General features: G+C 36.9%; 1 protein-coding gene across 1 annotated transcript in view; it reads left to right on the top strand.

Annotated features, from left to right (window-relative positions):
* The window catches only part of Myb (proto-oncogene like protein Myb), a 62,341-nt gene extending 40,118 nt beyond the window's left edge, over positions 1-22,223 (top strand). Inside the window, exons 5-17 of the mRNA XM_028312452.1 lie at positions 3,058-3,155; positions 3,555-3,689; positions 5,563-5,710; positions 6,992-7,197; positions 8,289-8,389; positions 9,050-9,198; positions 9,658-9,807; positions 11,778-11,869; positions 12,539-12,734; positions 14,134-14,334; positions 16,037-16,207; positions 19,796-19,897; positions 22,026-22,223. Of these exons, the coding sequence (XP_028168253.1) occupies positions 3,058-3,155; positions 3,555-3,689; positions 5,563-5,710; positions 6,992-7,197; positions 8,289-8,389; positions 9,050-9,198; positions 9,658-9,807; positions 11,778-11,869; positions 12,539-12,734; positions 14,134-14,334; positions 16,037-16,207; positions 19,796-19,897; positions 22,026-22,151 (1,875 nt within the window). The 3' untranslated portion in view covers positions 22,152-22,223. The remainder of the gene's footprint in view (positions 1-3,057; positions 3,156-3,554; positions 3,690-5,562; positions 5,711-6,991; positions 7,198-8,288; positions 8,390-9,049; positions 9,199-9,657; positions 9,808-11,777; positions 11,870-12,538; positions 12,735-14,133; positions 14,335-16,036; positions 16,208-19,795; positions 19,898-22,025) is intronic.
* The last annotated feature ends 4,384 nt before the right edge of the window (positions 22,224-26,607 follow it).

The raw sequence follows: 26,607 nt of genomic DNA on the forward strand, positions 1-26,607 counted from the left end.
TTGGTACAATTATTCTTCATACTCCTGGGCAGGTTATAGTATACTTAGAAATTCCCACGGGAACGGGAGTTAGCGGGAAAATTCTTTAGTATGAAAAATCTAAACCGCTTAAGTTGGACGCTTGAAATTTGGCATGCAGGTATCTTAGTAAATTTAAAGCTTAGTTACAACATTATATTGGAAAATTCCCACAGGAACGGGAGTTAGCGGGAAAATCCTTCAGTATGAAAAATCTAAACCGCTTAAGTTAGACGCTCGAAATTTGGCATGCAGGTATCTTAGTAAACTTAAAGCTTAGTTACAACAGGATATTGCAAAATTCCCACGGGAACGGGAGTTAGCGGGAAAAAACATTTGTATAAAAAAAACTAAACCGCGTACTATACATAGATGAAGGGGGTAAAACGGGATCCACGCGTACGAAGTCGCGGGCGGCCGCTAGTAATAAATATATTTGTAGGGGTTTATTTTTTAAAGACAAACATTTAGTAACCGGAATCTTGCAGATATATCAACGTCTCCTTCATTTACATAAACTTCAGCTACTTCTACAAAATTACCAATTTTCCTTCCTGAATATTTCCCCAGAGCTAGAGGAATTCCTCCAATTTTCAGGCAACACTAACCATTTATTACCAACTTTTATCGATTGTTATTAATCCCAAACCCACGCATCTCTCTCAGCTGATCCGCTCATTTTTTACACCCACTCATAAACCAGCTCACCTTGCAGAGTAACGAATTTCGCACGATTCGATCATTCGATTTTTTTCCACCGCCATTCATGTATCGATAGCTCGCATCCTGACGGAGGCTCTTCAAGGGATCGGGCTATTATTATAAATGATCGTATCATTTGTACTTTTGAGTGGTCATCCTTGAACGCCTTGAGACTTGTAGATTGGTGAGAAATGTTTCGAGGAAATAATCTTCAATCTTATCAACAAATAAGTACGTGTAATCGTAATATGACCATAATAAATGGTCATTGTTTTTGATCGTACTTATAATGGGTTTGTCAGAAGCTTTCCAAGAGCTTCAAAAATAAATATGCTTCCAATACTGTATGAATCCTTCGCCTGTTGTGTTTAGGGTCAGAATTTTGAATTAGTATGATATTACACTCAGCGGCACGGAATTTGGCCCAAGCCTAAACACCCAGATATGAGGCCAAATAGGTGTTGTATACCTAAGTTTCGTGTGACATGTTAACAGAACATTTTTGTTTTTGTTAATTTAAGAGGCTAGATTCATAAAAAAATGCGTCTGTTTAACTTTTTTTACTCTAGAAACACATTTCGTTGTTGGGGCGTAAAGAGTACGGGTAAGTTTAAATTCGATATTAAATGTTGTAAGGGTTTGGCGTCTTGTTTTTTGTTTTTAAATTAATCTTAGGGTTATTGTGGTTTCCAAAATTTGAGAATAATGACCATTACTCCAGTTCAAGTTGCTCAAATAGTGTTGCTTAGAAGTCAAGGGCGTATGCAGCGGGAGATGGCTGAAACTTTTAATTTATGGCGTACAAACTTAAGATACACGTTAAAAAGGTATGACCAGACCGCCTTTTACACAAGAAGACCAAGCAGTGGGGAATTGAGGTCTAAATCAGCGCGCGATGACCCGATTATCGTGCTTGCAATATCAATAAATCGGGTTCTCACGACGTTTGAGATACGCCAGCGTTTACAAACAGCAAGCTCAGTGAATGTCAGCGAGCACACAATAAGAAGAAGGACGGAGGATCATAACCTGCATACTCGAAGACCAGCTCGAGGACCAGAACTTCTCAGATACCTTCGAGAAGTGCGACTTACGTTTTCTAGAGAACATGCAAATTGGACGCAAGGCTAATGGAGTAAAGTTCTATGGATCAATGATTGTAGAGTCACCTTAAGAGCTCCAGACGGCCGTGGAAGTGTAAAGAAAAGGTGCGGAGAAGAGTTACTACGCAAACAGACAGTTTTCATAAAGAGTTTACTCCATTAGTCTAACATCCAATATGCATGTTCTCTAGAAAACGTAATTCGCACTTCGCGAAGGTATCTGAGAAGTTCTGGTCCTCGAGCTGATCTTCGAGTATGCAGGTTATGATCCTCCATCCTTCTTCTTATTGTGTGCTCACTGACATTCACTGGACTTGCTGTTTGTAAACGCTGGCGTATCTCAAGTGTAGTGAGAACCCGATTTCTTGATATTGCAAGCACGATAATCGGATTATCGCGCGCTGATTTACACCTTAATTCCCCACTTCTTGGTCTTCTTGTGTGAAAAGCGGTCTAGTCATGCCTTTTTAACGTGTAGCTTAAGTTTGTACGCCATAAATTGAAAGTTTCAGCCATCTCCCGCTGCATACGCCCTTGACTTCTAAACAACACTATTTGAGCAACTTCAGCTGGAGTAATGGTCATTATTCTCAAATTTTGGAAACCAGAATAACCCTAAGATTAATTTAAAAACAAAAAACAAGACGCCAAACCCTTACAACATTTAATATCGAATTTAAACTTAGCCCTACTCTTTACGCTCCAACAACGAAATGCGTTTCTAGAGTCAAAAAAGTTAAACAGACGCATTTTTTTATAAATCTAGCCTCTTAAATTAACAAAAACAAATGTTCTGTTAACATGTCACACGAAACTAAGGTATACAACACCTATTTGGCCTCATATCTGGTTGTTTAGGCTTGGGCCAAATTCCGTGCCGCTGAGTGTATTAGTATGATAGTTTACACTGTATAGGTGGACCCTCTCTATAAAACCAGTGGTAGTTGGAGGTTCCATTATTTCAGCCATAGGACGTCCACTGCTGAACATAGGCCTCCCCCAATGTTTTCCATAATGACCGGTTGGTTAGCGGCCTGCATCCAGCGCCTTCCTGCTAACTTCTCAATCGTTGCTTATAAGCCTTGACAAACATAATTTCATTAAACTTGTTTACAGGGCTCTCATACTCTTATTTGTCAGTAGGTATATGTATAGAAATAAATACTGAATGAATTTATGAAGAAGACAGTCACTGATCTTCCTTAGTCTAAAATAAGTTTTTTTTCTTTTACAGGAAGACGAGAAAGTGGTAGAGTTGGTAGCCAAATACGGACCAAAAAAATGGACGCTTATTGCCCGGCATTTGAAGGGCAGGATAGGAAAACAGTGCAGGTGAGTACTTAGTGATCTCTTCTATTACGTTATCTAAAAGCTAAAGATCGTACCTAAAGGTAGGTACCTTATTATTTCATCACTTTCTAAGAGTTAAATTCTTCAACAATTTTCATTATTTTAGTCAATCAACCTTTGTTTTATGTCAAGGTCTTTCAAACTCATGGACCTACGAAGGTAGATCCTCATTAAATTTTCTAGACATGATTACAGGCGAACTCTTTGGCTTCACGTGCGTACCTCAGTTTGCGTAAATCCTAAGTTCTATGCAATTTTTAGTCTCTCTAGGGGATTTGAGTAACCTTACTTTGAGTTGCTAAAGAAAATACTAATAATTTATATGTAACATTTTATCATGATAATACTATTTTCTATAACATTATTATTTTTTGTACACAGAGAGCGCTGGCACAATCACTTAAACCCTTCAATAAAGAAGACAGCATGGACGGAGCACGAAGACCGCGTGATATACCAAGCGCACAAGCAACTTGGCAACCAGTGGGCCAAGATCGCCAAGTTATTGCCTGGCCGGTAAGTTAGAGAGAATCATCATCAACAGCCCTTTACAGTCCTCTGCTGGACTATATGAGCTTCCTGCACTATTATACAGTGTGAGTCACGTTAAAGTGTACATATGAAAATAGATGAAACTAGACCTATTTTTATCGACAAAAAAGAGGTCAAAAATTTTTTGAGATTTTTTTTTAATTTTTTATAGAATTTTTTTTCTTCCAATTACTTATTGTAAAGAAAACGTAATAACTTTTAAACTAAGCGGTATATCCTGATAAAGTAAAAACAGTAATAATGCTAAATAACAGGCAATAGTAAAAAAATACATAAAATACACAAAAAATGCCAAAAAATAATAAAAAATGATACTTTTTGAAAAAAATCTGCTTAAAAATTCGTGTTTTTTTGGTTATTTGATAAATTTCTCCAAAAAATGCCCCTATAACAGGTGGTTTTTATTGTTTTGTATTATTCTCTATCGCATTACCTTTGTAAAACCAAAAATTGCATGTCTCTATCCCTATCACAACATTTGCTATGATAGTTTGAACAAAGGCCTATCACAACATTATTCTCCTCTACAGGTAGGGACAATTTTAATTTTAACTAAAATGCTTATTTTACTTCGAAATCTTTTGTTTTTACTTGAAATCTAACTTGTCTTTATCAAAATTACAAATCTAGAGCCATTTTCAGTTTCGTTGTTAACGAAGCGTTGAATGGCGCGCCCGGAGAGGCTTAGTTCAAACGATCATAGCAAATGTTGTGATAGGGATAGAGACATGCGATTTTTGGTTTTACAAAGGTAATACGATAGAGAATGATACAAAACAATAAAAACCACCTGTTATAGGGGCATTTTTTGGAGAAATTTATCAAATAACCAAAAAAACACGAATTTTTAAGCAGATTTTTTTCAAAAAGTAACATTTTTTATTATTTTTTGGCATTTTTTGTGTATTTTTTTACTATTGCCTGTTATTTATCATTATTACTGTTTTTATTTTATCAGGATATACCGCTTAGTTTAAAAGTTATTACGTTTTCTTTACAATAAGTAATTGGTAGAAAAAAAATTCTATAAAAAATTAAAAAAAAATCTCAAAAAATTTTTAACCTCTTTTTTGTCGATAAAAATAGGTCTAGTTTCATCTATTTTCATATGTACACTTTAACGTGACTCGCACTGTATAGTGGAGGCTTTTGCCATGATCCCCACGCTTGGCAGGCGGGTTGGAGATTGCAGTTTAAAAGATTGGTGTTTTTCAGAGAGCGCTGCTGCCCGTTCTCTGTTTGATGTGTAGTCCCTAAGTCGCCTCTTACGACACCCGCGGGAAGAGTAGGGGTTGGTGACAAATGTATTCTACTCTGCCGTCACCACACGGCTTGATGTGCCGTTGTCCCCACATTAGACAGCACATTCGGCTTATTTTCGTTGCAAAATAGAACTTATTGTAAACAAAAGATAAGTTGTGCTTGATGTGTTGTCTTCTGTACAATACAAACCCTCACAATCTATAATGTTGTATAATGAATAATGATCGCCATTCTGACCACTTATAAGACACAATCGATAAAAATCACTTGATTTTTCATCAAAAGAATAAATATAAACTTTAATTCCTTACTTCAGAAAATATTGATTCCCATCCAAACATTCATCCTCTATTTTTCTTCTCTACAATAATCACAGAACTTACTCCTGAAGAATGCACCTTTGCTTCTAGTAAATTTTAGAGGGGCCTGCAGTGTAGACTAATTAGTGACCTGCTTCTGCCGGCCAAGGATGCGCGCCGTGATAAACTTTATCAATTTGCACGATAAACATTTGTCGTCTAAAATCGATAAGATTTTATCATGATTCTAATTATGAATTTTTTATCTCCTACAGAACTGACAACGCCATAAAGAACCACTGGAACTCAACAATGCGTAGGAAGTACGAGCCAGACATGATAGATTCGTACGAGTGCCTCCGACGAAAGCGGCCCAAGCGAGACGTAAGGGCAGACGAGAAAGTCCAAGTTGCATACAACGATGTTAGTGGGTTTGCTTTGCTTTACACACACTTTGGGCACTTTGGCTCTTGCGATTTTAAGCCTTATGAACGTTCGCAAATACGTGTCAGCGACAATAGATTTTCTACGCGCCATTATAGTAAGAGAGAATAGATAAATGTCATAATGCCATGTTTATAGAAATGTGCGTGCAAACACTTCTTCAACTCGTAATGACACAGTTTATTTATAGGCATGCTAAAAGCTAGTTACTAGCTAGATATAATTTAATAAATAAAAGCACTGAATACTTGCAGATATTTTTACATTTCAAGGTTAATTTGATTTAGTCCGTGTCTATGTCGTTATAAAATCTTTACTAAATTTTAATTTAACAGCAAAAGCCAAAGTGGTCGTTATGGGAAAGATATCGAGTCAAAAGAGGTAAAATAAATATTAACCATCGATTTCTCTCACACTCTATTCTATAGATCAGAAAATCGTTACACCATTTTAAAAAAATAATTAAAGAAAATGCCTCTTCATTGCATTATTTTTCTGTGTAACTAAGTTTGAAATAATTTAATAAGTTATAATGATAAATGAACCGGTTTTCTGATCTTGTCTTTTTCGCAATGTTCTTTTCATGCAGTTCACAATGCTTTTGTGCACAAATTAATACATAGTTGTCTATTGTTTTTGTGGGCTTTGTTAGTTGACGTTTCACATTGGTAATTTACTACATAAATCTTAACATTTTCATTTTAAAAGTAACCCTTATTTCTTGGAGAGTAAAGGTGGTGACAAGGTCATTAAGTTACATATTTGTTGTGCCATTCTGTGTACTATTTCTAAAGCTGTACATATCACTTCTGTAAATAGTGTATGTGATAAATTGTTTTGTGTTTTTTTATGTAGTTTTAGCTCTGTAGTTTTATGTTTTTGCGTGTAAATTATTGCAGTGTCGTGTGGATTGATTTAATAAATTAGTTAGATTTAAAAAATAGTATAACTTTTAACGGAACTAAAAACTTTATCAATCGTTGCTTTCAAAATTAAAACATTTTTGCTAAAGCATAGAAGCTAGTATGTACCTAACATATGAGTTCGGGATAAATAAATGTACGTAATATTTGTGTTTATAAATCCTTTTTTTTTGCAAAATAAGAATTTAAATTCAAATATTAAATTACTTGTCCAATAGTTTCATAACTTTGAATCACAAGTAACAATAGATCAGAGTTTATGGTTAACAATAATAATGAGAAATAGAGTTTGATGAAAGTTTAATTTTATTACTCACAATCTTTTTTCTCTACCCAGTCATGGACGGACCCATTCAACGAGTCCACCCAAAGCAACTCCTCATCAACCAGCCAAACGCCAAGCACAGTGCTGCACTTCCGACGAGTGCTCAAGGAACAACTGAACAGCATTCAACACACGCAGCAACTGACGAGGCAACAGTCGCCCGACCGCGGCGCCCTCGTGCCCGCCGACGAGATTGAGATCCTGCACGAGCCGTTCAAGTGAGTGGAGCGACTTAGTGTGCGATACTACAGCAGCTGACGAGGCAACAGTCGCCCGACCGCGGCCGCGTCAAGTGAGTGTAGCGACTCAGTCAGTGTGATATACTATAGCAGCTGACGAGGCAACAGTCGGCCGACCGCGGCTGTTCAAGTGCGTGTAGCGACTCAGTGTGCTATACTACAGCAGCTGACGAGGCAACAGTCGCGCGACCGCGGCAACAGTCGCCCGACCGCGGCTGTTCAAGTGAGTGGAGCGACTCAGTGTGCTATACTACAGCAGCTGACGAGGCAACAGTCGCGCGACCGCGGCAACAGTCGCCCGACCGCGGCTGTTCAAGTGAGTGGAGCGACTCAGTGTGCTATACTACAGCAGCTGACGAGGCAACAGTCGGCCGACCGCGGCAACAGTCGCCCGACCGCAGCCGCGTCAAGTGAGTGTAGCGAGCGACTCACAGTTGCTATACTACAGCAGCTGACGAGGCAAAAGTCGCCCGACCTCTACTATGAGGTCTCACAGTGCGCGTAGACGCACAGGGTGATACACGAACATATCACAGCTCTATTCATCGTCGTGCGTTCGGTTTGCTGCTTGACTAAAGCAAGCATCGCTTGTGAATACGTGCGTCAGTCAGTGTGCTATACTACAGCAGCTGACGAGGCAACAGTCGCCTGATCAGGGTGATTTTATACTAGCTGACGAGAGCGAAGCTCCTACATGATTAGTAAGTTGCCAATGTTGCAACTTTTCTTTTGGCAGCTTGGATGCTTTAAGCGACTTCAAAGAGCAACTCGTTAATTTCGAAAACACGAATCTGACCACACAAATGTCTCACAAATGCTTGCTGACAAGACCACAGAAGTGACATAAGTTTAAGATACTGGACGCTATAAACATGTGCGACAACTGTGAAGGCAAACCACCCTTCGAGTTGGACTTTGTTTGTTTAATGTTCCATCAATTTTGATCTGTCAGTTACACCACAGATAATATACTGTTACATGCAATCTTTTGCTAATTCTACCCTTAAACTGATTTCCTTAAATCTTGAAGTAATGCTCAACTGACTCGCTAAATGTTAATTTCTTTACAGATTCATCAACATCGAATCGTTGCCAACAAACTCTCCTATTAGAAGTTATTTAAGTCAAACGTATCCCACAGAAGAGAATAACCAGGAAAACTCTAATGGAGGTAATTAATAATTTGTGACTTATCTTAGTAACATGAAAAAAATCTTGAATTTATGTAATTCCCTAGGGTCCTAAATACCCAGTGAATCTACAATCAAACCAAAGATTTATTTGAAAGTAATTTTGTCCCATAGTGAACTCATTTTTTTAACTTATTGCTATACTTACAAAACTAATGCTATCATCATCATAATCAAGTAATTTATGCCCGTTTTCACCATCAACCCCCATTTTTAAGTGACCCCTAAGGTAACACATAACAGGAATTTTGTTGGAAGGTTTTGGTCTATATTTCTAACGCTGGCCAATGGCCATACAGTTTGGCGAAGCCTGAAGCTCGCATATTTTTCCCTTTCTTAAATACTAATATAAATAAATAAATAAATATCCTTGGACATTTTACACTGCGCCTCTAGTCCCAAACTAAGCAAAGCTTGTACTATGGGTACTAGACGACGGGATAAACATACTTATATACTTTTTTTTTTTGTAAATACATACATATTATACATAGAAAACACCCAGACCCGTCACAGAAATTAAAATTCATCATTTCAATTTCTGCCCGGCCGGGAATCGAACCCGGGACCTCTCGGCATAGTAGTCCGTTCTGAACCACTACACCAAACGGCCGACGAACGAATAATTTATTTTCTTGCAGTAACATACTCCGTCCAGTCGGAAGGCATCAAAGAAATCGTGGTGCCGTCAGTGTATTCGTCCCCCAAGAAGAAGTCTATGGAAACCAACAGTCCCCCTCCCATACTGAGGCGAAAACCGAAGAAAATGCTCACGCCCAACCCTAGTAATGTGAGTTAAAGTATTGTATCGCTGGTTACATTTTATTATTTATCATCTTTATTAATTCAATTAGGTGTTTTTGGTTATTTTTTTATATAAAAAGAGTTGTTTTTCCCTGCAATTTCGTAAGCGTAGATTTCTGTAAAAAGTAGTCCATAATGTGAGTTATGAGTATTGGACCAGTGGTTATTATTTCATTGAGTTTTTTCGATTGATTAATTCATACAAGTTTTTGACTTCTAAAACGTAGGTTTCGAAAAAAAGTAACTAAATAATTATAGTCTAACGAATACGTAGCGATAATATTATAATATCATCAAAATTCGTTCAGTAGCTTTACAGTTTCGGTTGTAAATTTATTTATGGTGGTTAGTGTGATTCTAATAGGTGATAACTTCCAGAAAATTGTTTTTACAGACTACCTACGTAATTTGTCAATCATACTAACGTATAGCTTTCTCCTTCCAGCCATGGTCGGACACCCTCCGAGCGTTTGAAGGCAGAGACAGCGGAGTGACTCCCATCAAAGCGCTGCCCTTCAGTCCCTCGCAGTTCCTGAACTCGCCCGGAGGCCTCGCGCCGAGGGAACTCACTCCCTTGAGGCCCTCGCAGCACAAAGTGAGTGTCGGCTCATTGTGTCAGGACTCACTCTGAGTGACAGCGGAGTGACTCCCATCAAAGCGCTGCCCTTCAGTCCCTCGCAGTTCCTGAACTCGCCCGGAGGCCTCGCGCCGAGGGAACTCACTCCCTTGAGGCCCTCGCAGCACAAAGTGAGTGTCGGCTCATTGTGTCAGGACTCACTCTGAGTGACAGCGGAGTGACTCCCATCAAAGCGCTGCCCTTCAGTCCCTCGCAGTTCCTGAACTCGCCCGGAGGCCTCGTGCCGAGGGAACTCTTTTTTTTTTTTTTAATTCACANAATTCACAACGAGGAAGCTCTTGGACTGTATCTCACCTGATGGTAAGTGATGATCAGGCCGAAGTTGGAAGCGAGCTTCACCCGGAATCCTCAACCACGGAGAAAATGGCTATCTTACCTCTAACTGTCGGAACACAACAATGCTGTTAACATTGTTGTTATGGCGACAGACTTAGGTAAGATGGTGGTAGCTAGCCAGGCGGACTTAGAACAAGCCCTACCACCAACCAAACCGAACAGAAAAATCTGCCCCCACTGGGAATCGAACCCGGGACCTCTGCGTCTGAAGCAGGTGGTCTTACCACTAGACCACAGAGGCGGTTAAACTTGAGGCCCTCGCAGCACAAAGTGAGTGTCGGCTCATTGTGTCAGGACTCACTCTGAGTGACAGCGGAGTGACTCCCATCAAAGCGCTGCCCTTCAGTCCCTCGCAGTTCCTGAACTCGCCCGGAGGCCTCGCGCCGAGGGAACTCACTCCCTTGAGGCCCTCGCAGCACAAAGTGAGTGTCGGATCATTGTGTCAGGACTCACTCTGAGTGACAGCGGAGTGACTCCCATCAAAGCGCTGCACTTCAGTCTCTCTCAGTTCGAGGGAATTCACTCTCCTGAGGCCCTTGCAGCACAGTGAGTGACGGGTCATTGTCTTTATGTCAGGACTCACTCTGAGTGTGATTGATAGCAGAGATGGGGCCTATTTCCAACTCTTTCCCACCGCTGCAACTTCTGTGTATCCAGGATCTACAGCTTGACCGCCAATAACAACCCAACCAATGAAGGTCAAGTTGGTCCCGACGGAAAATTAAACTGTAATTGGAAATTTATTAGAAGAACAAAGGATTTCGAAGTAAAGGATCGACTTTCCACATTCTGGGGGCTTAGTGCGAGTTTACATCAAATTAAACGTCTTCGCTAGCGACTGCTTAAAAAATGACATTAAGGCTGAGTTGCACCACTTTATTTTAACAGTAACTATCACGATAACCGGTGCTTTTTGTATGGCGTTTGACAGATTTTTGACGTTTGTTAATGTTAAAGTAAGATGGTGCAACCCAGCCTAAATGTATGACGGATTGTACAGCGTCCCTAGCGGATACTTTCAAGAACTAAAATCTTCATAGATTTTTAGCGCACTCGCTAGCGACGAGGCGACGTTCAACGCAAACTCGCACGAAGCACACAGTTTTTACTTTCTTCATACCTACCAAACAATATTTAATAAAGCACATCATTTCACAGCGTACAAAAGAAATATCTTTACATATCACTTCTCCAATCTTACGGAATACAGTAGAATCCCGATTATCCGGATCAATTAAAACCAGGGGTGTTCCGGATAATCGAAAATCCGGATAATCGATTTCAAAGTAAAATCAAACAATAATGTTAATAAAAAGTTATTTTTACAATAGAAAGGGTTTTCAATACATCATTTAGAGTCTAAAAATCTAAATTTTAGACCATTATTGGATGAATCCACTTCTTTTAACAATGAACTAAGACGACATCCGTACCGTGTTACGGTGGCGGCGCCTTCCGTTTTTATGGGTCCAGACCCTAAATCGGTAATTACAAACCGTGAAGAATGAGTCCGGATATCCGGATAATCGAAGTCCGGATAATCGAGATTCTACTGTATTTTTAATAACTAATGTTGTTTGTTTCTCATCCAGGATTGGACGGCCAGTCCGTTGCTGCACACTCCAACCCCAGCTAATATCACACCAGGAAACAACAGCAATCTTAGGAATAACGCGACTCCCAAGTAAGTTGATAATACCTGGTTTTAAATCGTTTTTTATGTCGTACCTAGCACCCTCAACCCGAAAGGGATCGTAACCTTATCAGCTCGGGGCGGTCAGTATTCTTTGTATGAAACTCCATACTGCAACGCACACTTATCCGCACCGTAAAGTAAACGATTCGTCTCGCGGTTGACAGCGCGCGAAAGGCGAGGACAGCTCGAAAAAAAAAGTCAAAATTTCTTTATTTGTTTAGACTAATAAACAGTTCTTACAAATCGTCATTTTGCTCTTAAGGAGCCTCTACATGTCTCATAATCTTTTTACCCTACCAGCGTTTCGAGACGGGCGATACGGTGTTGGTCCCTTTCCGAGTTGATAAGTCTGCTATGACCTTTATTGTGCCTACGTTTGGCCAATGTTGGATATACGTACATAGTTCCCGAATGTTTAACACCACTGTTTTTTAATTAACTTCCACTAATTTTAAAACAATTCAAATTAATATGACGTAGAATTGAAAGAACTCAAATAATCAAACACCTGAACTGAATAGATATTGATTATTTCATAGCCTTCCTCTCGAGATTTTTGTCTATAATCCGTCGCTTAACTTAAACTACCTATTGGCTTTCTCACTATAGGAGTATAATAAGAGATGTTATTTATTAATATCTTATTTCATTTTCCAGAACGCCAACCCCCTTCAAAATTGCGATGGCAGAGATAGGCAAAAAGTCCGGACTGAACTACGAACCTTCCAGCCCTGGTCTACTAGTAGAAGATATCACCGAGATGATCAAACGCGAGGAGAATTCCGACAGCACTGTGCAACTGAACGATTCACTGCTATCGTCTATTGCTGACCAAGATGCTGCCAATGTACAGGTCAGTTTCAAAAAATCCTACTTAAATAGACATGTTGACACCATCCACCAGTCAATTGACGTACTTTTTAAAACTACCAAAACAAAACTCTCCCATAGATTTTGTATGGCACTACAAGCAAGTGACGTCACTATTTTGTCAACTCAATTAAACTACTTTTTTCAATTACAATGCGAACAAAAATCGTAATTTACAGGTAATTTAAAATAAATTATCAGCCTTACTTATAAAAATCAACTAATCAACGTCTGAGCAACTAATTAACTAATGACTCGTTAACTTCTTAATCATTAATTAAATATTTCTCACTTATAAACACTGCTTAAGCGTCACTTAACTAATCAACTGTTAATTAGAGTGTTTCTTTTTTAACTCCACCTGAACCGAACTTCAGACCAGTTCTAATGCCAAAATGCCGAAAGCCAATGCTAAAATTAAGAATAATAAACGTCAAAGTTATGTCAAATGAAACGCTGTCTGTCAGTCAAATGTCAAGTCTACAACAACAAACAAACAAAAGTACTGTGGCGACTATGTCCCACATACGCCATATTAAAATTATGTACCAATTATAGTAATTATACACTAGATAATTGTAATACTTCTTGTACAAACTTAAGATGTAAATGCTTTGTTAGTTTTAGCGCAATTTTAAGGCATGGTAATTGTAGTTTCTCACGCACATGCACCCTTAGGAAGCCATTAGGATTTTATTGTCGGAATGTTTAACTCAAGTCTTTTTAGTGTTTCGCCGACGTAACATGTGGTGTATTCAGGTATTCAGTGGCGGCGTAGCATGGGTTGGCACCCGGGGCGATCGATTTTAATAAACGTTTATAAGTAAGGCTGTAAGTTTTTAAGACCAGAACGAAGGGTCTTTTTAAAACGGTTGTGGTTTCGAATTATTGGAGTATGGTGTCAAACTGTCTATTACAAACCCAAATGACGTTATTAATGAAAAGGCTGGACAAAGGCCTCCCCCAAGGATTTTCACAACGACTCGTCCTGCGCTTCCCGCATCCAGATACATCTACACCTTTACCAGATCGTTGGTTCACCTAGTGGGAGGCCTGCCCACACTACGTCTTCCGAGCCACGAGATAACTTTCCTGCCCTAACGGCCATCTGCCTTACGAGCTATGTACCCCGCCCACTACTACTTAAATTTAACAACCAAACTACGGACTGATGAAGGTACCTTATGTCGCAAAAAATACGTGGTTTAAAATAGAGGAATGATGATTTGTAATCCTCATCATCATATTAGGTATCAAGTTGGCGATATGTAAACTCATCACTATGCGTTTCATAATAAATGTTTGTTCCGTTCCATTTGTGGGATGCTAAAACAAAACTTAGTTTTTCTATCACAAAACTAAAACCTATTTCCCATTTCCAGGTAAACAACGATTCCGGTATAGGCAGCCTGAAGCGTCGCGTGTCCGAAACGTCGCAAACCGGCAAGGAAAACGTTCCGGGGACGGTCCACAAGAAAGCCAGAAAGGCTCTGGCGAATAGCTGGGGAGCGGCTACTAGCACGCCGCACGCGCATTCTAATCAGAGCCTGGTGCCTGAAGTGTCGTTTATTGTGGAGACACCGGTGAGTAGATTGATGCCCAAAGGCTACTAAAGTCCGGTCGCCAAGCAGATACCGCCTCTGTGGTCTAGTGGTAAGACCACCTGCTTCAGACGCAGAGGTCCTGGGTTCGATTCCCAGCATTATTGTGTTCCGGCAGTTAGAGCTAAGATAGCCAGTTCCTCCGTGGTTGAGGATTCCGGGTGAAGCTCGCTTCCACCTTTGGCCTGATCGTCACTTACCATCAGGTGAGATACAGGCCAAGAGCTTCCTCGTTGTGGATAAAAAAAAAGATAGAATTTCGTACTCGAACACTAAAGTACTGCGTCCGCCCGTCGCACAGTCGCGACAGCAATATACGCGATACAATTACGCGCGAGAGATAAGGATGGGTAGCTTGGGGTCATAGGGCGAAATTCTACGCGCTCGGCGACCGGACTTCAGCATGCTACATGTACATTAGAACCAGAGCATCGGGCACGGGGTGTTGTTCATAGAGAGACGCCGGTGTCCTTGCGAAGCCCATGCGTGGGCCGGGATGCTTACAGCTGGGCTACTATCACAATTAGCTACGGATTCCTATAAAAGCAACACAATATGTACATGTGGACCTAAAATATTATAGACACTATGATATTAATCTTTAAAAAGGGGCCTATTGTAATTTTCGAGTTCCAATATTTAGAATTTGGCATGTATTTAAATGATCTTTTTAAATTAGCAAAAACGGCAAATAAAAAAATCTAAATGGTCATCTATTTTAATGATTGATCCTCTTTCTTTGAGACATAAAATAAATAAAATCGATCGATATTTTAACCTCTTTTGAACTACGCAAAAAAAATTTGAGATGTAAAAATTATATCTGATCGTTACTTGTTGGTCCTCAAAAATAAAAGAAATGAGCACCAAATATTCAATATTGTGATACTTTTTTAAATAATTCGATTTGTATAAATTATTTTTTGTCTATATCAAATAATCTTCAAAATAATTATGTTATGGTACTTATTTTTATTAAGTTGTAGTCAAAGGATGGAAACTATTTAAAGGCACTTGATGTTCAAAGATTTTTTTTTATTTTCGCGCGGCCATCGACCAAACTTTGTTTTTTGATTACAAAATAGTGTAATAAACCAAACTTACTATGACATGTATACCTCTAAACTCAGTCTGAACTGAGTTACGAGCATTAGAAGTTTGATGATTTTCATACTAGATTTGCTTTTTGCGCGCAAAGTTTTGTAAGAAATTGCAACAAAATAGTGAGATTGTATGTGTAAACAAACAATATCATCCATTAAAGGCTCCAGACATCAGTATGGAGCAGAATCAGCGCAATAAAAAAATAGCGCAATATTTTGTTGCAATTTCTTACAAAACTTGCGCACAAAAAGCAAATCTAGTATGAAAACAATCAAACTTCTATTGCTCGTAACTCAGTTCAGACTGAGTTTAGAGGTATACATGCCATAGTAAGTTTGGTTTATTACACTATTTTGTAATCAAAAAACAAAGTTTGGTCGATGGCCGCGCGAAATAAAAAAGACGCCACTTTCCATACAAAATCTGGCATTGCCATTTCTTACTTTGGCTGCTTCAACTCAGCACTGGCTGGACCATTGCCATTCACTACCACCACTAGTGATAATTCACTGCCCAGTTAAAAATAAAAAAATACTGCTTTGACAAGATTAATATTATTCTATTAAATGAATTGTTTCAGAGTAAAACGCTGGCCGGTGACAGCTCGGTCATGTTCTCCCCACCTTCGATAGTCAAGCACTCCCTTCTAGAAGAATCCACCAGTCTCCACAGCCTAATCTCAGCTGAAAACACCCCGGATACGAAATACGAAGACCTGGACATAGAATCCGTGATCACCGAAAAAACTAAGGTACAACACCGGTCCTCGATCCCTACTAATCCCACACCTAACTTACCCGACCGATTAATATACCAAATGTACGAGAACCAATACAGTAATGAAACAAACCAAAACTATACGAATTTAGATAACCAAACCGTATTTAGAGATATTACTAATGAGTCCCCGCGGAGTTTTGCAAGGTTGAACGCGGATAGGCTAAGGACTATTACGTCATCAAACGAGTTAGCGTGCGAGAGTAATCTGATAGCGCCTAAAGAAGTATTAGCCAATGCATTTGCTGACCACATCTATAAAGTCACCAATCAAAAGCCTTCCACGTCTCGTATAGACGAAATATTAACGAATAAGATCATGGGGAACAAACCTAATGAATATGTAGACAAAGAAAACCAGTGGTGGCAAATGGAGAAAACTAATCAAAATGAAGAAATTTATCCGAACGATTATTTTATATTCGGAACTGGGTATGGGGAATGACCATAATGTGTGTAGGATTTTTTTTTAAATTGTTTATGGTACAATGTTAACTAAGAGTTAATTTAGTGAAGCTTATCGTACTTAACTAAAACTAAATGATAAAATAAATGAAAACTAAAACTAATTTTCAAATAAATGAAAACTAATACTAATTTTCAATTAATTGAAAACTAAAAACTTTATTGCGTTTTGTAAATAAACTAAAATAACACATAATAAACACTAAAATATTTTGAAATGAAAGAAATTGAACGTTTTTGATAAGTTTTAGTAATAGGTATGTTGGCGACGCGACGACGCAATTATAATTTTAATATCGTGTTAATTTTTTTCGTGATTTTCGTATAATTTCTCGAATGAATTTACAAAAAATTTGGATATAACATAAAAGTAATATTAATTCGCGTTTTTAATTTTAGCATTTCATAGTATTTATAAGAGCACCAAACTAAAACTAATTTTAACGTAAAACGAGATTAGGTCGTAAGTAACCAAAGATGAAATTTTCATCAAATGAATATCGTTGTGAATTTAATTAATATATTGGTGAAGTTTAGTTTTTAAAATTTAATTTAGTTAATTTAATGCAAAAAGTATACCTCAAGTTTACCATGCACCAAATTGTTTTAGTGTTATTAGTTAGGATTTCGTCTTTTTTAAGGATTTCAAGTATTAAATAGGGTTTTAGATTTAAATACTTGTTCGGCGTAGTAACAAAAAACAAGTAGGGTCATCTGCAGATGTATCTGCCACAAAATGATTAATTTCTCAAAGCATTTTGAATTTTATTCCTTGCAAATCAACCAAAAATCATTAATTTACAGGTAATTTAAAATTACTTTTTAAGACCAGAACGAAGTGTCTTTTTAAAAAAGTTGTGATTTCGAATTATTGGGGAACTAGCTTTCCGCCCGCGGCTTCGCCCGCGTGGAATTTTGTCTGTCACAGAAAAACTGTATCACGCGCGTTCCCGTTTCAAAAACCGGGATAAAAACTATCCTACGTCCTTTCCCGGGACTCAAACTACCTCTATGCCAAATTTTATCAAAATTGACTCAGTGGTTTAGGCGTGAAGGAGAGACAGACAGACAGTTACTTTCGCCTTTATAATATTAGTATAGATGGTGTCAAATAGTCTCAGCACATTGATCAGTTTGTGGTAGATTGATTTGCGACTAAAAATATAGAAGGCACGGAGATAACTTCGCTTGCAGTATTTTAAAATGTGGCTGTAAGGACTAAATTCCTCTGAGCCAAAAATGTTGAAACCTAGGTAGGAACTAACGAATCCCTGTGTTAGGCCACCTATCCTACCCCTGTATTTATTTATTTAGAAAGTCTATTAATAATAGTATTTTGCTTTGTAATTTGCATTAAAGTATAACATTTTATGACAAGGAAAGTGGGTTACGTCGAACTTTGGTTAAAACGTGTTATATTGTTAGCACTTCCATAAATAAATTGTCAAATACACTGGGTGTTGTGTCATAAAATACGTTAAATAATCTGAAGAAATAGTTGTGTTTTCTTTATTGTATTCTTATGCGAACGCATCGATATTCACCTTTGGTTTTACAACATTCTTGTAAATTTTTACATAATATTTGTGGAAGTAGTAATAATATAAAGACCCACTTTTCGTACATTAAAAATTTCGTTTGCTGTCGCAACGGTTGTGAAGTTATTTATTTCGATCATTTTTTTGTTAAATTTTTAACATTTTTATACAAATCGGCAGCTATACTTAATTTATACTTTATTTGAAATAAATAAATGACATTATCCTGCCCCAAATTCCTTTCTTTGCCTTCGTCCTTCCGATGTCCTATCCTATCACAATATTGACAGACCAGTGTTGAATCTACATATTTTCTTATTTTTAAAACTTATTTATTTAAACTTGTTGAAGTGATTGTTTTTTGTTACTATTTATGATTTATATAAATTGTTTTAATTTATTCTGTAGTGGTAGGCCCTATAGTTGTATTATGGTAACATTTTGTATTTTACAAATTGTGTTTTTTTTACTTTTTATTTTGAGTTAGTATAGTGTCACTGTCAATATTGCTTGTGATCCAATCCACTGTCCAAAAGTTGATCCAATGTCATTTTTTATTTCAATAAATGTATTTTCACAGTATACTTTGGTTTATTTTTTCTTGCTGCCTTAACCTTTCATAGGGAAAGTTCTGCATTATTATTGTAATTGATATTAGATCCACAGATTTGCGTTCCTGGTAGCTTTTAGTAATTAGGGATGGATAACTTGACGGCTTGTGCCGGCGACAGCAGATCAAGCTTAACAATGTAGCATCTTATTTCGTTGCAGTAGGTTCGAATTTGAAATGAAAATGTTAATTCTGATCTGTTAGCGACTGTACCGTGTAATACTGACTGATCTTTGGCGACTGCATTTTAGAGAAATTAAACGTAGATAATAACTCACTACTAATGATAAAATGAAACGGATTTTAGTCCTTTCTATCCCAAGGATAGTGGATCTTAAATCAAATTAACTACACACTGATAACATACCGTATTATGTTTTGAAAATGAATTCCATGTCCTTATTCAACATTATTCACTCATAAACTTGGCAGAACTTTCACCTCATTTTTTGAACACTAAACTTGTTGAATGAATTTAAAAGAAATGATCGAAATAACATGCAATAAAACAAAATAAGTTACTACTATGGGCTAGTTTAGTAATTGAGATTTTTAGCTGTAGCGTGCTTATCTTGTACAAAAGAATGAATTTAGTATGAAAAAATAATTTTTGATTAGAAGATGAGCACGCTCAAGTCAATAATCTCAATTTCTCAAATTGAGCTTGACTTGGCTTTTTTAAATAACAATAGCCTTTTGAAGGCGAGAGTGAATAGGCACTTACAGGGCAGATATGTACCATCCTAGACTGCATCGATTGTGGCCAAATATCTGCTTTGTTATGTATAAAAAAAAAACTAAAAAAAATAGAAACATAAGTACTAGAACAATAAATGGGACTGAACAGTGTAGATCAAAGGCTTATCTCACTATCACGAGTATTAAGAAAGCCTATATTTGCATATAAAATGAAACAAACTAGTAGACGATTACACAAAATGTCTTATAGGTGAAGCGGACCTCCGACGAGATGGTAGTCATCAAGAAGTCAGCAGTGCGCTCCATCAAGTTCGAGGAAGATGTTGAAGAGAAACCGGTGTCTTTCTTATTGGTTAGTATTACCACAGAATATTATAACATAGCAAGAAAATTATACTATGGACACACAAGGCATATAAATGTGTGTAATAAACACAGTGGCGTAGCGTGGCTTTTCGCCGCCCGGGGCCATCCGGAAATCCGCCGCCCTTTATTTTAATTACTAGCGGCCGCCCGCGACTTCGTACGCGTGGTTCCCGTTTTACCCCCTTCATCTATCTTACGCGGTTTAGATTTTTTCATACAAATGTTTTTCCCGCTATCTCCCGTTCCCGTGGGAATTTTGCAATATCCTGTTGTAACTAAGCTTTAAGTTTACTAAGGGACCTGCATGCCTAACTTAAGCGGTTTAGATTTTTCATACAAAAGGATTTTCCCGGTAATTCCTGTTCCTGGGGGAATTTCGGGAATTCCTTTCTTAGTGCACCTCTACGGTACCTAAGCTACGTCCCTTATAAATTTCAAGTGCCTACGTTTAGCCGTTTAGGCTGTGCGTGGGTATGTCAGTAAGTCAGTCATACAAAAGGAATTTCCCGCTAATTCCAGTTCCCGTGGGAATTTTGCAATATCCTGTTGTAACTAAGCTTTAAGTTTACTAAGGTACCTGCATGCCAAATTTTAAGCGTCTATCTTACGTGGCTTAGATTTTTTCATACAAATGTTTTTTCTCGCTAATTCCCGTTCCCGTAGGAATTTTGTTTTTTTTATTGAATAATAAACTCTACAAATAAACTCATGAATTGTATTCTTGTTTAAAATTATTCATGGATAACATTGGTTTTAGGCTTTACTTGCTATAATATTGTCAAGAGATGAGTGTCATGACTGTGGTAGTAGTACCAAATGCATGAAAGAAGGAAACATTGAATTTTTGGATACATCAAGTTTATTCTGTAACCTAATATTGATACCATTGGATAGAGCTTGTGAAGCACTTTTAGAACCAGTAATCAGTTTTACGATATCATGTGTAGTTTTTAAAATAATGTGACTTTACCAAATGTATGGAAGCTGGAAACATTGAATTTTCGGATAGATCTAGTTTATTCTGTAACCTATTATTAATACCGTTTGATAGAGCTTATGAAGCACTTTCAGGGTCAGTAACTAGTTTTTTGATATCTTGTATAGTTTAGAAATAATCGAGTGAGATCACTTATCGTTTCCACCCTGTATATAGTGCTCATTGAACTTAGAAGGAATAACATATGTGCTTAATATTATTAAGGGTTGTACCCTAGCTAACCAGCGCCACCATATTTTTTCTTGATTACTTTTGTTATAGACCGAAATTAAAAAAAGTGGTTTGAAAAATGTATAATATGTATCAAAGCTATTTTGTAAAATAATTTGTTTGAATTCATTAGATATTTGCAGCAAGTTACAGATTTAATTACTGCTAAAAGTTACCATTTTAGCTAATTTTGAATTTCGAACTTGCAGAATATAATAAATACACGGTTTTAAAAGTAGCTTAGATATGGCTTTAACTATTTACAAACCACTTTTTTATTTCGGTTTGTAACAAGAGAAATCACGAAAGATTATCTGTGGCGCAAGTTTTAGAGGGGTAAGTAAGCTCCTTAAATATTTTTGTTACTATTACTTAAAAAAATAGATTAAAAATGTACTCTTCGTGCTGTTGTTAATGTTTTTTTCGTGCTAATATTTTTTTTCTTATCCGCCGCCCCCTTTCATATGCCGCCCGGGGCCATGGCCCCCCCTGCCCCCCCCAAGCTACGCCACTGAATAAACAAGAAATGAATACTATACATGACTAAAAACTAAAACAATATACATAACAGTAATAATTCACTGTATAATTCACTGTTCTGTCTCTCATCAGAGCAACATGACAAAACATTCGCTCGCTCAAACGGTGTTAAGCAATTGTTTTTGTTTTGTATAAAAATATATTTTAGTTTAGTTTATACAAGGTCCATAAAAAAAAAGAATAATTACACTCCTTACAACAGTCGTACTCATTGCCATTAGTTTTAGGACCCAATTATTAAGAAATTGCTAAGAAGTTAAATGAAAGAAAGATCACTAAAACTCCAAAAAGAAGTATAAATTGTAAAAATTGTTTGACCTCAAACTTCCTAATGCGAATTTGACACAATATTGTGGTAATATTTCAGGGTGACAAGGACGATAAATGGGAGATTTTCGCGTGTGGCAAGACTCAAGACCAACTTGAATTGACAGTGCTTGCTCACCAGTACTTGAGGAAGACGGCCCTCAAACCTCGATCCCTTAACTTTTAAGTTACAACACTTACCTACAGCCAAGAACTCCGATCCATTTCTGATGTATTAGATGTTAAAAGACAATGCCGGAAATTGGCGTCTTTTTTTTCGCGCGGCCATCGACCAAACCTTGTTTTTTGATTACAAAATAGTGTAATAAACCAAACTTACTATGACATGTATACCTCTAAACTCAGTCTGAACTGAGTTACGAGCGTTAGAAGTTTGATGATTTACATACTAGATTTGCTTTTTGCGCGCAAGTTTTGTAAGAAATTGCAACAAAATAGTGACATTTTATGTGTAAACAAACAATACCATCCATTAAACGCCCCAGACATCAGTGTGGAGCAGAATCAGCGCAATAAAAAAATAGCGCAATATTTTGTTGCAATTTCTTACNTGCAACAAAATAGTGACATTTTATGTGTAAACAAACAATACCATCCATTAAACGCCCCAGACATCAGTGTGGAGCAGAATCAGCGCAATAAAAAAATAGCGCAATATTTTGTTGCAATTTCTTACAAAACTTGCGCGCAAAAAGCAAATCTAGTATGTAAATCATCAAACTTATAACGCTCGTAACTCAGTTCAGACTGAGTTTAGAGGTATACATGTAATAGTAAGTTTGATTTATTACACTATTTTGTAATCGAAAAACAAAGTTTGGTCGATGGCCGCGCGAAAAAAAAAAGACGCCACCTTCCATACAAAATCTGGCATTGCCATTTAAGCGGATTCTGGTTGAGTTGAGATGTCCGTATGAAGCTCGCTTCCACATTCGTCCTGGGGGCTTAGTGTGAGTTTACGTCAAATCAGCACTCGATATCGCGTTAAAAAATATGAAGACTTTAGTTCTTGAAAGTTTCCGCTAGGGGCGCTGTACAATCCGTCATACATTTAATGTCACTTTTTCACGCAGTCTATATCGAATGCGTTTGACGTACACTATGCCCCTTGATCATCACTTTCGATCAGCTGCAGGCCAAGAGCTTCTTGTGGATAAAAAAGTAAAACTACTCATTATACCTACCACCCATTTGAAATGTATAAAAGTAATTTACAGGTATAACGCATAGCTGAGTAGATTTTTGCTGTAGTGGAGCAGTGTGGAGGGGTGTGTTTTATTACGTCAAACGTCAGTGAGACGTCAGATCGTGACAGCTCTGTTATGTAACCCCTCCCGTAATGCTTCACTACCGCATAAACCTCAGTTATAGTCGGCGTAAAGACTCGTTACAGGCGGTGTAATAGTAAAACAGTGCATATCACTTTTTTTTCACACACACTGGTTATGGGTGACGTTACACAACTGTTTCAAAAATTACTTATGGCCCCGCCTGCCATGAGTCTTTGCGTCGAGTAAGGCCCGGTTTCCACCGAGGCGGAGCAGAGCGGAGAAGTGTTTTCCTGGTTTCCTGAATAATTAAATCTGATTGGTTATTGACAACACATCTCTGCTCCGCTCCACCTTAGTGAAAACTGTGCCTTAGGCGCTATATACATCGTTTCATCCACGAAGACACGCCCTACCATTCTTCCGCTAATGTTTGAGTGTTATCGGTACACGCTAAATTATCCATGAGTGCACACGCACACTACAATAATGACGCTCTGATTGCTCGGATCAAACTCCCCGCACCCCGCTCTTCCCTCGACCAAAAATTGGTGGGGGATGAAACGATCTATACTTGTAATTTTATTCCAGAATGGATCAACAGTGATTCGTGTCTTTAAAATACGGTACCTATACAGGGTGGAAACGATAAGTGATCTCACTCGATTATTTCTAAACTATACAAGATATCGAAAAACTGGTTATTGATCCTAAATGTGCTTCACGAGCTCTTTCAAACGGTATCAGTAATAGGTTACAGAATTAACTGGATCCATCCGAAAATTCAATGTTTTCAGGCTCCATACTAAATGTATGCCAGCCACACAATGTTAGAAGTGTTATTTTTTTTATTCAATAATAAACACTTACATTGAACTCCAAATTGCATTCTTATTTAAAATTATTCATGAAAAACATTGGTTTTAGGCTTTACTTGCTATAATATTATCAAGACATGAGTGCCATGACTGTGGCAGTACTAAATGTATGGAAGCTGGAAAAATGAATTTTCGGATAGATCCAGTTTATTTTGTAACCTATTATTGGTACCGTTGGATAGAGCTCGTAAAGCACTTTCAGGATCAGTAACCAGTTTTTGGATATCTTGTATAGTTTTTAATATTATGTGGTTTTACTAAATGTATAGAAGCCGGAAACATTGAATTTTCGGATAGATACAGTTTATTTGGTAACCTATTATTGGTACCGTTGGATAGAGCTCATAAAGCACTTTCAGGATCAGTAATCAGTTTTTGGATATCTTGTATAGTTTAGAAATAATCGAGTGAGATCACTTAACGTTTCCACCCTGTATAGTATGTATACCTACACGTTATTTATTTCCCGGTGCAGTGCACCAACATCTTTCAATTACGCTTATGTATTATTAAGAGGTCACTAAATACAATATAAAATACATTTTCACGTGAAATTGGAAATTATTGTCAATTTGATATTGATCGAAGTTTTTATATGAGTAATTTTAATGTGTGTAAATAAAAAATAATGTGTGATTTAGCTGTAAGCCTTTAGAGTATATTTTCTTAGTTTTAAAATTGTCATTTTGTAATGATTGATATAATATGAGAAAAATATTTTTCTTCAGTGTTATTTGCAAGTTATTTTGTTTTTGTAATTATATTTCTATCAGAATTCATATTATGTCAATTATTTAACAGAGTATAATAGTTAATAATTAAGTTTCTTTTAGTATAAATTATATTTATAGCATTTTGTGCGTGTTTATGTGTGTCTTGCGAGGTTTTTATATTATGATTTTATTATTGTGACCAAATAAAATAGAATTACATAAGTGCCATTCATAAAATAACTTAGTACTACATTTCAACTTATTCTGCATTTAAAAATTATTTTCCTTGCCACCAACAAAATGCTTGAAAAAATATTTTATAAAATTAGGATTTATTTTAGGTGTCATTTTATTTACCGGTGCAACATTTTAAAATTATGGGTCCTTTGCATAAAAAGAAGAAATATAGTACAAACATAGGTTTAAGTGTAGTTTCATTCAAGTGTAATAGACATTTGTAAATGAAAATACATTTTTATAGTATTTAGTTTCTTTTCTATTCCTTTTAGGAATATTTTAAACTCTGACTAAAAATGCCTTCGCTGCGAGCGTGTAAATGTTTAGTTTTTTGTATATTATTTTATTTTTAGTTTTTAATTTGGTAAATATTAAAAGTTTTAGTTAAAAACCTGGGGTTACGCTAAAATTACGGAGTAAATTTTAAGTTTAGTTTTTTTTAGTTAGTTTACGTAGGCAGTTAAGGAGGCAATATTTATTTCGATTTTATTATGTTAACGATATTATACACAACTTTATTTTACGTTTTATTTTGTAGTGTTTATTTTGCTTCGGTATATTTTTTGCGCGTTTTGGAAAATGCCTTCAACGTGTGTTTTCGAGTTTCAATGTATCGTCCAGCAAAATAAAAGAAATATAAGATGTTGATTCTGGATAATCTTTAATTAGCTTTAGAATATTACTATGTGATATGGATGGCACATCAAACGTAACCACTGTGGCTTTTTTATGTTCTTTAGTTGTAATCGGTAGTATTTTGCAATAAAAATGTATACAACATGGTACTTATTGTAAATCTGCTTACTGTCACTCTATGGATCCATATTATTGCAAACTAACTTTCAGAATACTGATTAATTGCACTGGTGCTATTGCAATATCACTATAGTCCAACTAAAACAGAATAATACTTCTGTAGTCATTTATTTTTGCAGCGCTTTTAAAATTTAATTTCACAAGATAATCCAAAATCAACATCTTAAATTGTGAACGTCATTTTAATCTGAGACTATTAAAATTTATATTCAACTGTTTAAAATCTATTGTACAGTCTGCATCAAAAGTGTCGAGAATGTTTTCTAACATCTGGTAATGTGCACTCTAATTCAATGCTATATGATTAGTCTGCCTGAGCATGCTTTTTAAACGACAGACTTTTATTGCATACTGTACAATTGCGACTAGTATCTAATTGAATCTGGGAATTCTAAACAATGCATGTGGTTTTTTATTTTCGCCACGTTCAATTAGATTTCTGTCGTGTATTATAATTTCGTCAGCCATTGTTTTCGCAAAGAATATTACTGTTTTACATTATGACTAAATATAGTTTTGTATTGTAAATAGTGTATGCGGCATGGAGGAAATAAAGGATTGAATAAATAGGTACGGTGTTTTGTTCTTTGCCCATGAAATATAGTCTAAAGTCCAGTCTCAAACGAAGGATTAAATAGGGAATAAAAAGAAAATGTATTATCTAAAACCAATTTTTATTAATTTCTAATATTTACAAATAAAATACATTA

Source organism: Ostrinia furnacalis, unplaced genomic scaffold (assembly GCF_004193835.3).
Source record: "Ostrinia furnacalis isolate ACB-3 unplaced genomic scaffold, ASM419383v2 OfSCF3961, whole genome shotgun sequence".
NCBI lineage: Eukaryota > Metazoa > Arthropoda > Insecta > Lepidoptera > Crambidae > Ostrinia > Ostrinia furnacalis.